The 12,310-nt window shown below is 38.4% G+C and overlaps 3 protein-coding genes across 3 annotated transcripts in view; 1 reads left to right on the forward strand and 2 right to left on the reverse strand.

Annotated features, from left to right (window-relative positions):
* LOC124278266 overlaps window positions 1–12,310 on the reverse strand; it is a 200,798-nt gene that overhangs the window by 142,939 nt on the left and 45,549 nt on the right. The gene's annotated exons all lie outside the window — the stretch shown is intronic.
* LOC124278268 overlaps window positions 1–12,310 on the reverse strand; it is a 187,787-nt gene that overhangs the window by 105,297 nt on the left and 70,180 nt on the right. The gene's annotated exons all lie outside the window — the stretch shown is intronic.
* The window catches only part of LOC124278288, a 30,701-nt gene continuing 24,746 nt past the window's right edge, over window positions 6,356–12,310 (forward strand). Inside the window, exons 1-3 of the mRNA XM_046714016.1 lie at window positions 6,356–6,412; window positions 7,303–7,453; window positions 11,626–11,683. Coding sequence (XP_046569972.1) covers window positions 6,356–6,412; window positions 7,303–7,453; window positions 11,626–11,683 — 266 coding nt within the window. The remainder of the gene's footprint in view (window positions 6,413–7,302; window positions 7,454–11,625; window positions 11,684–12,310) is intronic.

Raw genomic sequence — 12,310 nt, forward strand, 5'->3', positions numbered from 1 at the left:
GTTTAAGATGAAGTGTACGTACAATACGTTGACAAGACGAAGGGATACGTTGAGCTCAAACTTCTTCAGTTACATGACAAACAAATTCACAATACATAAATGAGGTGAGCGGAGTACCTGCCCTACCCCAGGGCGTTTCCTACGAGCGGCATTATCCTGCTCGTGGTCGTCCCAACACAGACAGTCGGAATACCGGACTCGTACTCTGTTTTTCAATATACATGTACATGAGCATATATGTACAGTTTTTGACAACAATGGACAGGTGACGACTCAACAATGGACAGATACAAAAACAATAGCATTTTCTTGACCAGTTGATGTGATGGCAGACACGGCCAAGGGGGGATGACCAATTAGGGCAATAAATGTCACATACACTAATTGATGACAAAGACAGAGTGGTTCAGGGTGGCTGACAAGGCAATGTACACTGTGGTAGTGATAAGCATTAAAATTGCAGATTGAATAAGTACAATTAAGTCACATGGCTTGGCTACATAGTTTTTGGACGATGCCTGTCCTGAATTAGTCACTATAACAAAGGCTATTAACTGGAAGCGTTCTGAAAGTGCAAAGGCAAAGCGTCAAGCCTTGATGATGGATTGCATCCAATAATTTTAAGTTACTGTTACAGGCTTCACCTTAGACAATGGTTTGGTTTGGCTATTGTTTAACGCCACACTCAGGAATCTCCCACCTACATGGCGGTGGTCTGTAAATAATCAAGTCTGGACCAGACAAGGCAGTGATCAACACCACGGGCATCCATCTGCACAGTTGGGATACGATACTGTCTCAACCAAGTCAGCGAACGGGTCAATAGACGATGAAGCCAACATGAAGTTTTAATGTATAAACGGAGGAGGATTTTCTTATCCCCTCCCCACTTTGAATTTGAAACAACATTTAACAAGTTTAGGGCTTTTAGGCATTCATTTTTCAAATATTTCATGTGCGTTAAAGTGGTCAAATGGCTGTGGAAAATAATGCCCAAGAACTTTTCTATATTTTCATTCAATAAGTCTCCAGGGACCATGTATGAATTGTATTTAGACGCAATTGTAGCTGCCTTTTGATAAAATTCACAGTTTTGCCATGTTTACGAACGAATGACAATCAGGTGATGATATAAGCACAACGGGAAACGAAAAATCAAGAACAAAGCTATTACCTTTGCTATAGAAATAATACATAATGCCACTAAGCTTCGTGAGGTTGGTGTTGGTTTGGCTGAGGATTCCACAATAGGAATAACAGTGCATGGTGTTCACGTCGTGGAAGAAGGAGATGCAGGTGTTGTCTTCATGACAATGCTGGCCACACCTCGCCGTCGACATTGTGTGAGGGAGAGGTTGTAGGTCGTTGATGATGAGACCTTTGAATGCCAACACAAATCGAAAGATATCGACGGCGTGTTGCATTTTTCCAAGTATTCTTCGTTAACACAAAGTAAACTCCGTTTGAGAAACGTTCTTCGGCTTCAAATACGAAGGCTTTGACACCTTGTGTTCAAAGGCTGTAGGTTATATGCAGACTGTTCACTCTAAATCTGAAATATTTAAACGTTCTCTCGGATTTCGAAAATTAGTTCTCATGTAAAATATTAAGTAATAGGTTAGCAGTATGTCTGGAGAAACGTCTAAACGACTTGATGATAAGTAGCACCAGGCTTCAAATATAGAAACCCACATATTTCCTGAATACATTAGCAAATTAGTGGACTCGTTCTCTGCTTCCCAGACTGACAGTATTTCTACCGGTAGTGGGCAAACTAGAGTTGATACACGGAGTATCAATGTTCGTCATTTTAATTGGTCATTTTAAAATTCAAAAATTCGATTTTGAATAGCCTAGCTTTGAATAGCGCTGTAGTGATTACAACTTGAAAATATACTCCCCATCAAAAGTTTAGTCACACTATTGTAAATGTAGCCAACTGTCAACTATTCTAAACTATATCTTGCAAAATTTTCCATACTGTTTAAAGGTACTGTTTACACATGAACTGATGTATTGTAAAAGAAATTTGTAACTTTGAAAATATTATTGTCATGAGTTCTATAAATGATGAAACCTCAGTGAAAATTGACGAATTCGAAACAAACCGCAGCTGTTCACATGCATGATATTTGCACATGCTTTACAGCAATTTGATGCATGAACTTCGTGCAATTCATCTGCATAAGATTTTCAGTTCGTTCCCCCAAGTTAGTGGAGAAATTCATCTTCGATGTAACCATACATATATACATACCATATAGTGAGTGCTTTAAGTGAATCTAAACTTTTGATGAGTAGTATAATTAAGGAACGCTTGAATCGTCCTGTGTTCCTTTATTTGTTTCTCCCAGTATACCTAATTAGCCACTACTGTAGCGGTTTATAAATAGTAGTTGGGCACTTGTGTGTAAAGAAATGAATGTTCAACATGACCCCAATCATTGATTTTCAAGAAATGATTTCCGAGATTAGCATCTAAAGTTGGATATTATGCAAATTCCCGTTTCCATTTGTTCGAGTCTGAAATTAAATTATACTTTAAAAATTAAAACCAGAAGTATTTATTGAGTGAGTGAGTAAGTTAATATTTAGCGTCACATCGCCAATATTTCAGCCATATATTGACGAGAACAATTTAATTTATATCAATATTAAATCAATAAATTTAGAACGTATAACCTGTCATCGGAGGACAATACGAATACGAGAGTATCACAGCTCTTAATTTAAAACAACGCTACCATACAAATAATACTATAGACACCAGTAAAATTTAAACGGACTATAGATCTGAAGGCTGATTACCATACTAGGGACCATAGGGACTTTTGCTACCTGCATGATCCCAAGCTGGATGTACAATGTATATGAATTCTTCAGCAGCTGGCATTTGTAGTCAGATTTAGCAAAAATTGAAATGACACAAAAAAGTCTAACCAATAAATATTTCCTTTTAATGTTTCGGGACGTACGTATCCCCTTAGGAGAACAATAATTTTGCAACATTTTGACCCGCCTAAAAGGAATGTATTCTTTGAATTTGACTTAGGCCCAGTGGAGGTCGTGGATATAATATCGCTAGCATGGTGGTGGAAGTTGTTTTTGTCTGTCAGTTTATCGATGCCAAATTAAATAGGTAATACAGGGTTTGCGGTTAACCACCGCAACGATAAGAATCCAGATTAGCTTTTGATGTTCCTTTGTCTGCATCGACAAGCTTTTACTGGAGCTGAAAACTTTCGCATCTGTTCCACACTCGAATAAGATAACACGATAGCCTTGTTAGTAACCTGCTAACATCGCTACGTGAATGTCTGACCTCTGTCTGCCCTACGGACACGTGTCAAGTCAAGTCGTATTCGTATGAAGGCCTTCGGCACATTTAGAAAGATACAAATAATTATTACAGTGATAAATATAGCGTAAGGACATTATAAACACGTATACTTTCACATACGTGTCATGATGAAATACAAATATAGTATCCATTTACCAGCCGCCGCCTTAGCTCATACTCAAACATAATATTTACAAAGATTATTAATGTATTATTATTTATTTATTATGAAACTTATAGACAGACGGATTGTCGCTGTAGTTTATGGTAAATAACAGTTTCTTAGATTATTATAACATTCACATATAAGTATAAAATTCATGTTTATGAAATATGGGACAAATACGTTGATTAAAATGAACGCACGACTATCGTCACTCATTAACCTGTAATTTTAAATTAATTCACGCTCTGATCCTAGTAAGAATATGTCTTTATTTGTAAACAAAGTTAAATCTTTTTCTGGTTCTGAAAGGCTTTCATATTGGCTGTACAGGTTATATCTTGAACTTTCTTCAGTTGTACTGTCCCATGTCTGTATATACATGTCAACTTCAACTCTTTTAAACATATGAAGAAACTGGAATTCATCATCGACATGAACAGCAATACCACTGATTGCTTCGCCTGGATGAAGTCGGCTGGTCTTAAATGTGAAACTGAGGGATTTGTTTTGGCTGCTCAGTACCAGTCACTTCCCACTCGTAATCGCCTAAATGTGATTTTAAAAGAAAATATCAATATAAAATGTCGACTTTGCAATGAATTTACAGAGACTGTGCAACACCTTGTCAGTGGATGCCCTACTTTGGCACAAACTGCATATCTTAAACGACATGATGGCATGGTTCGTTGCTTTTACTACCGTCTCTACCATGCCTACAGGTGCTTTGACTCTGAAGTCCATCCATGGTACGACCCTGAACATGTTCAGGGTGTCATCGAAAATGATGCTTTCAAACTTCTGTGGAATAGGCCCATATACAGCCTCAGAAGAATTCCTGCCAACAAACCTGAACTTGTCCTTTTTGATAAAGCCATTGAATTTATTTATATCATTGAACTTTCTGTCCCTTTTGGCAGCAACGTGATTGCCAAGATTCAGGAAAAGAATGCTAAATGTACGGACCTCGCTTTTGAAATGTCTCGCTTGTCCCGACATCCCAAGTACACTGTCATCGGGCGCCCCATTGTTCTCAGCGCCCTTGGTTTGTACCTCCTGGTCTCTTGGCGCAGTTCAGGAGAGTGCCCGGGTTCTCCACCGGGAGTACAGCCCTTCTGACACTCTGGGTAATGCAGAAGGCTGCAGTGTTTGGGAGTCTACATGTTCTCCGGAAAGTTCCGGTGGGTTCGACTAGGCAGTGTTTCCTGGGAGAAGTCCTATTCGCCGCTGTGTTGGTTGTGTGCGTTTATGAGCCTCACCAGCCCGATTGTGCTAGAATCACCCGAACCCTCTATGCTGCATTTTAGTTGTCCTCACGTTCGTGAATATGAAAAATAGATCTGTCATTCATATGTAATATTGGGACAGGCCAGTATTTGTTTGGTGTATCTCTTTTTAAACTGATCAATTATCTCTTCACGTAGCAGGGTTTCAGTTGTATTTATTTGGCATTGATACGGACCTTTTGCCAACCAATATATCTTTGCAATGTTTTTGTTTCATGTGATCATTGTTTGTCATGATGAAAAGACAATGTGACCTGTTAACAGTTTTTTTTTCTTGTGTTAACTATACTCAAGAAAGTATGGTACTGACAAATCATTCCATTACATTACATGAAGAAACAGTCAATTGCTTACTAGTCGCAGAGGACCAGCTGAATAAAAACCCCACCACTCACTTTCAACAACACCATAAAACCCTTCTCAGTGAGTGAGTGAGTGAGTATGGTTTTACACAGCTTTTAGCAATGTTCCAGCAATATGACGGCGGGGAACACCAGAAATGGGTTTCACACATTGTACCAATGTGGTGACTCGAACCCGGGTCTTCGGCGTGACGAGCGAACGCTTTAACCAAAAGGCTATCTTATTACTACCATGGCACTTAAACTTGATATCAGTGACCATTCAAAATACTCCATTAAAAAATGACATTGATATAGACCCATATCTAAAATTGTTGTCTAATTTGAGCAAGCCCTTGATGTTGTCAAGTTATCCCTTGGCTGGAGAAGATGTTTCTCATGAGATCTAACGCACGGGAGTTTAGGCCGCTTTTAGCAATATTTCACTAATATTACGGCGGGGGACACCAGAAATGGGTTCACGCATTGTACCCATGTTGGAAATCAAACCCGGATCTCAGGTGTGCCAAGCGAACGCTTTCACCACCAAGTTACCCCACCGCCCCCGCAAGCGAAGGGAACTACTAATGTAACAGACAACTAGTAATAAAGCCAGTTGTATACATTATGAAAGATCCGTGTAATTGACTGGATGTCTGTGAGACCATCCTCAATGTAAGGTGTGGAGAAAGGGTCCAATTGATGATCCAGTTAAATTCTAAACATCACAACAATTATATCATTACAAGTTAATGTTAAATAGTGAGCGAGTTTAAGTTTATAAACACAGCAGCAGTATTTCAGCCATATCGTGACTAAGAGTAGTTACAAAGCTTGGTAGAGCTAAATTTACTTTGAAAGTTTTGGGAATTACGTACCCTCTCGGTAGGACAATAAGTTTACAATCCTTTAACCACCTTCGAGGATACAGCCAATAACGATATCGGTTGCTAATATAATCTATCGATTATAAAATACCATTTAACTGTGTACAGTCATATCATTCAAAATCAATGTAATAATTCAATTTTCTTTTTAAAAAACAAGGAGTAAAAATGAACATACTTTAAAAAGCTGCTTCACCCATGAAACTGAAATATTTATCCCTTGTGATGAAAAAATCAATACAGTCAAGCAGGACATGCTTGACTGTGATTCTCCCACCACAAGGGATAGAAAATGGAGAATCCTCACCCGTCAATAGATATTCGTGTGTATATCGAGAATGGTCAACACGACATCGTCGAATGGTGACCACTTCAAATCTGGACTGTCAACCCAAGTAGGTGAAACCAATAGTTGTATTAATTTCATGTAATTTATTGATACCTACTTCTTCTCCGTCAGTTCACGTATGTACGATCTTATGATAGCTAGTATCGAGTGAGAAGTGGTGTCATAGATTTTTGCCTTCGCAGCAAAATCGGCCTTTGTGTTACCAGAAATTCCAACATGGCTGGGTAACCAGCAGAAGACGATCTCGCATTGGCCAATAGCAAGAATATTGTGTAATTCAAGAATCTCAATTAAACGTGAATGTTTATCTGACATGTTTTTGCTTGCATCAAGGCAAGATAGAGAATCTGAAAATATAGTTTATAGTTAGATTGTTTATATACATTTTCAAGAGCAGGTAAAATGGCGTTTGCCTCAACTGTAAAGATGTAGCTGCCGTTTGGTAACCAAGAAGAAACACCATCCTTGGACTCCATTTGTAAGAGACTTGAGAAATGCCTCTGCTCCATGGAATGTCCTTACCTTACAAACAATAGATAAGTAAATCTGGTCTAACTTGTCTCATTGAAGTTCTGGTCCCTGTTCCACAAAGTGATCTTAGAACTAAGGTGATCCCCATGCTTGCGATAGTCAAACTGATAAGAGTACTTAATTATCGTTCATTCCAGAACTTTTTTGTTCATCTCTATGGGCTTAGATATAGGTATATAACAAATGTTCATAAAAAATCTCCTAATGCAGTTAGCTTATTACCAATTCATGTTATCATTTTTGTTTTTTAACATTGTTTAACTGTTGCATAGGTTCCTTTGTGAGTCCTTGGTCACACTTGTACAATAAGTGCTCCATCTATGGAGAACCGGTTTAAACTTAAACCAAGAATGTGTCCTATTAAAGTAAATGATATGATTTTAATTGAACCGAATATACTTTCAGAATATTTTTGCAGAGCGATCAACATGTTTGCCTACTACAACTCCCATCTTCAACCACAGGAAACGACAAAGACAGGCCTTGTTTGCTGATCCCATCAGTAACCATGGCAACACCCCATCCATGCCTGCATCTGCCGAAGCAAGCTATCCAGGTAGCAGTCATTAATATTTCAGTGTTATCTGAATCAGAATTCCAGTCATTACAGTAATACTAAAGTACCAAAGTGAGTGAGTGAATTATTGAGTAAGTTTTACGCCGCAAGTACTAAAGTTAGATACTTTAATTGGTTTCAGTCAAGCATTCATTCTGCATTATTCATTAAATCCCTATAACTGAAATTAGTGGAGGAAACTCCTAGATAACTGCCATACCTTTCCTGGGTCGATTTACAAGGAACATAAATCATCACAAGACAATAGATGTCAGGTTGTTGATCCATCTCTATGTTGCCTTTTTTCTTCATTAGTTTGTTTATGAATATATTTCTTAAAATTTTGTCAGTGGTCTAAATGAAAATAAAATAATTATTAGCCACTTCAATTGTTTTTCTGACATTTAACATGTTTTAAGAAGAGGGTTTTTTACAAGCACTTGCACATTTAAGAAATTTCCTATTTTCCGTTTCGCATGTCCATGTAATATTGTCAATATTGTTTATATAGCACTAGTAGTGTTCCAGTAGGGGAAACGTCACATATATATGACTTGATAGAGTCAAACACCAATGTGTTGAGTTTTGATATGTCAAGCATACAGTTGTCTCAAAGTAAAAGCTCAATGAAAGTATCTTAAGGCGAACTAACACGGGTAGGCCCGTCGAATCGATCGTCGTATCGTCAGAGTGATTAATCGAATTCAACAAACGGTACACATCGGCCGCTCGAAACCGTGTGGATTGTGTATCGAGTATGTAGAACCATGTTCTAGTTATTCGGCAAGTTAAGGTAAAGGTAAAGCTGTGACACAGCTATGAGCAGTTACAAGTAAACAGATCACAAGTCCAGTCATGAAAGAAATCGAGGCGGTGGGGTAGTCTAATGGTTAAAGCGTCCGATCGTCACACCGAAGACCCTGGTTTGATTCCCAACATGGGTACAATGTGTGAGGGCCATTTCTGGTGTCCCCCGCTGTGATATTGCTGGAATATTGCTAAAAGCGGCGTAAAACTCACTCATAAAGGAATTCAAAATGATGCAGAAATCTTGTAGCAAAAACTGAAACATATTCATTCAACAGTTAATTGATCAGTTAACTTTTTACAACAGTTTTTAACTGATATACCCTTATATAAGATGATATTCATGATATTACCCCTTCAAACAAAATGACTTATGTCAAGCTTCATAAAAACAACTTTCAAAATAGATCACCATACAAATTCCGAAAACAAAGAATTCCTTTTTATGGATTTCCTATATTAATATTTATAAAGACAAATGTAAAGCTACTTGCCCATCCTCCGACACATTCCAGTGCACCCTTATACTGTGAAAACTGTCGAGGTGGAAAACAGGGCATAAACGTATACTGCTGCGTTGGTAAATACTATAAGTACACCACAAGATTCAAGCTGAAACCTTTCAAAACAAAGTTACTTACATATCCTCTTGTACAAAACATCGATTGTCACGGTAATATATAATAACATTGAAATAACCCTAAATACGGATAAATATGGTAATAAACTGCACATATAACAACAACTATCTAGTAACTCTCAAACGAATATGACTTCAAATGAAAATTCTATAAATTGCACTTTCATAAATGCATATACAATACATATGCAATGAATCACACATGTCATGTCAGAATAGAGAGCATCACTACTGAACATCGGTTTATCACTCTCAAACCGCATGCACCTTTTTACCAAGGTGACGGGGATAGTCTTGAGCATAAAGCGTTCGCTCGTCAAGGATTGGATTCCATACATGGGTATAATGTGTGAAGACTATGTCTGAGGTCCCCCGATATGATGTTGGCGGAATATTGATAAAACGGCGCAAAACTCACTCACTCACCATCGTTTGGCTCCTTACCATCCACCCGAAGTTACCAGCCCTGTATAAACCAGGCATTTCATGTGATCATCTGAAATACTATTGAACGGTACATTGAAAACGAACGGGCTAATGATTTGACACTAGAACTGATAACTGCCGGACATATATATTTTGTTGGGATCTTTATCAGTTGAGTGGTTATATAGATATTGTGCTGAAACTTTTTGTTATATATGAGTACGACGTTTCGATACAGATTCTTGTACTTTTGCAAAGCAGGGAAACGTTGCATGGCAACGGTACAACAATCTGCATCGTTGCACTTACGAAAAAAAGTTGTTATCAATAAAATGTTCCAGTAAAGTTCATATTGAATAACAAGACGGTAAATTATGATGTTCTACACAAATATAGGAATTGAAATAAAATTAAAAGGAATTAAAATGACACCCTCTTATGCCACGTCAGTTTAGGGGTACTTGGGATTAACACAGGAAACCAAAATGTGAGAACAGTTGGGACCTGAAGTCGCTGAATACTTTACAGAAGCTGGCGACGTTTCATGACTTCAATCAAACAGTTAATGTGTGTTGTAAGTGGATGTATGTATGTATGTATGTATGCATGCATGCATGCATGCATGCATGCATGCATGCATGCATGCATGCATGCCTGTATTGTTATTTAAGAATGGTTATTTGTGAATGGCAACTTGTGGAATGGTAATGTGGCATGAGATATTGCTCTAGAGAACTTGGTCATGGTATGGTGTCAGCAGAAACTGACATCAAACAGGCAGTCAAAACGTATAACTGATGTATCTTGATACAGAGAACTGCCATATGTGAGAAAAAAATAGCTAATTACAAAAATGACGGAAAAACATTCGTTACATTTTCAATAGTAAAAAATCATTGACTGCACACTATTATTTCAATGGTTAAAGCGTCCGCTCGTTGCTGGATGAATATTCTCGTGGCAAAATAGATCATTACACCCCAAGACAAAGAGGTTGTCTACTTCACAGTCGTGTGAACGAACGATGTACTTCTGAAGAACATCGACCACATTGACATCCTGGTGGATGCATCTCCGACTGATAAAAAATGATTATGAACATCTTATTTTGTGAAATAGTTACCATATGCAGGGTACAATCAGCCTGTTTAAACTTTTTATACGCGACGAGTCCACATTAATTACATTTTTAATGTTACTGGTTACATGTCTAATGTTACATTATAGGTTATTGATGTTTGAGCTGGCTTTAAGGTCAAAATGGCCTTAAGCGTAGTTCTACTGACCAGTGACTCTTCAAGAAAGCCAGATACCGGTTTGACGGACAATGTCAACGCATAAAGGGGAGGAGTTGGGTGGAGCTTGATAATTGTTTACATGCCCTTGCCTTAAAGACCCGTGAAGGTCTGGGTTAGAATGAACCTTCAGTAACCCATGCTTGTCGTAAGAGGCGACTAATGGGATCGGGTGGTCAGGCTCGCTGGCTTGGTTGACACATGTCATCGGTTTCCAATTGCGCAGATCGATGCTCATGTTGTTGATCACTGGATTGTCTGGTCCAGACTCGATTATTTACAGACCGCCGCCATATAGCTGGAATATTGCTGAGTGCGGCGTAAAACTAAACTCACTCACTCACTCTTAAGCGACAAGTAACGGGATCGGATGGTCAGATTCGCTGAATTGGTTGACACAAGTCGTCGTATCCATAATTGCGTAGAAAGATCATGATGTTGATCACTGGATTGTCTGGTCCAGACTCGATTAGTTACACACCGCCCCATATGGTTGTAATATTGATCAGTACGGCGTTAAAAAACAAATAAACAAACAAACAAGCACGGATTGGGATTAACGTCATTCCACTCAGATGTGTAGAGTCGTGAATCCGCTCATAAAATCTCAGTTCTTGGCATACATTTCAGATTTAACCTTTAATCTTGGTTGAGGTGTATTGGCCTACACGTGACTAGCAATGCCCCTTTCGGACGGGAGCGTCAGCGCAGAACACCACAGCGAGCGGATTGATATGGACGAGTATTGCCAGGTGAAAGTAGCACAGTCTCATTGTACAGTTAATTATAATACAATAGTTGTAAATTGTGTAGGTCGCTGTTAGAAGAGCATTTAGTAGCAGGTTTTCCACATGTGGCTTTGAGGACGTACACACATATTTGACTATTTGTGTGTCGGTAGGATTTATTTAAAGTTTCTTCTTGGATACAGAAATAACTTCGGTGTTGATTATTAGTATCTGTTTTGGCAGTGATTTCAGCAGAGTCATGAGACTTTGGGGAAGCCTTGCATTTTTTGACCATCTACATTTGCTCGTGTGCAGAAAGTCTCAGGAGTAACGGGTATGTTTTGCTTGTCCCTTTCGTATATTAAGTCATGAATCAATCAATAGGAAAAGTCAGTAGAAAAATTAAATGCATCTTATATATGAGTTTAATCTTTTTTTGATTTGTAGCAAGGAGTAACTGACTTGAATGTATTTTTTTTTTAAATAGATGGTATACATCTACATTGTGTATATTTAGTGGAAGTTATGCCTACTGGTGATAAATCGTGTACAGTGTGTGAAATAAGGCCCGATTTCGGAGGGACGGTCTAAATTTACAGCTAGCCAGCGCGATGTTCTGGTAAATGTTTTAGATAATATACTCATGCCAATAATGGTTGTCATCCCCCTCCCCGCCCCCACCCCACACCACCTCTCCAAGAAAACAAATTGAAGGGGGGTGACAACCATTATTAACATGAGTATATGTTTCATACATCTGAGTACTGGTCTTTAGAGAGTCTGGTCTGGTTAAATCCATTTGAACCTGGCCAGACATCAGGGCTGGTAACTCAAAATGTTACCAACCCTGATGTCTAGGGTTGGGTATTGCCAAAATGTTCGTATTGCGATATATTGTGATATGTGTTGACGTATTGCGATATATTGTGATATGTGTTGACGTATTGCGATATGTATTGCA

Source organism: Haliotis rubra, unplaced genomic scaffold, assembly GCF_003918875.1.
Source record: "Haliotis rubra isolate DU_JTF1 unplaced genomic scaffold, ASM391887v1 Scf234, whole genome shotgun sequence".
In the NCBI taxonomy this organism is placed as follows: Eukaryota; Metazoa; Mollusca; class Gastropoda; order Lepetellida; family Haliotidae; genus Haliotis; species Haliotis rubra.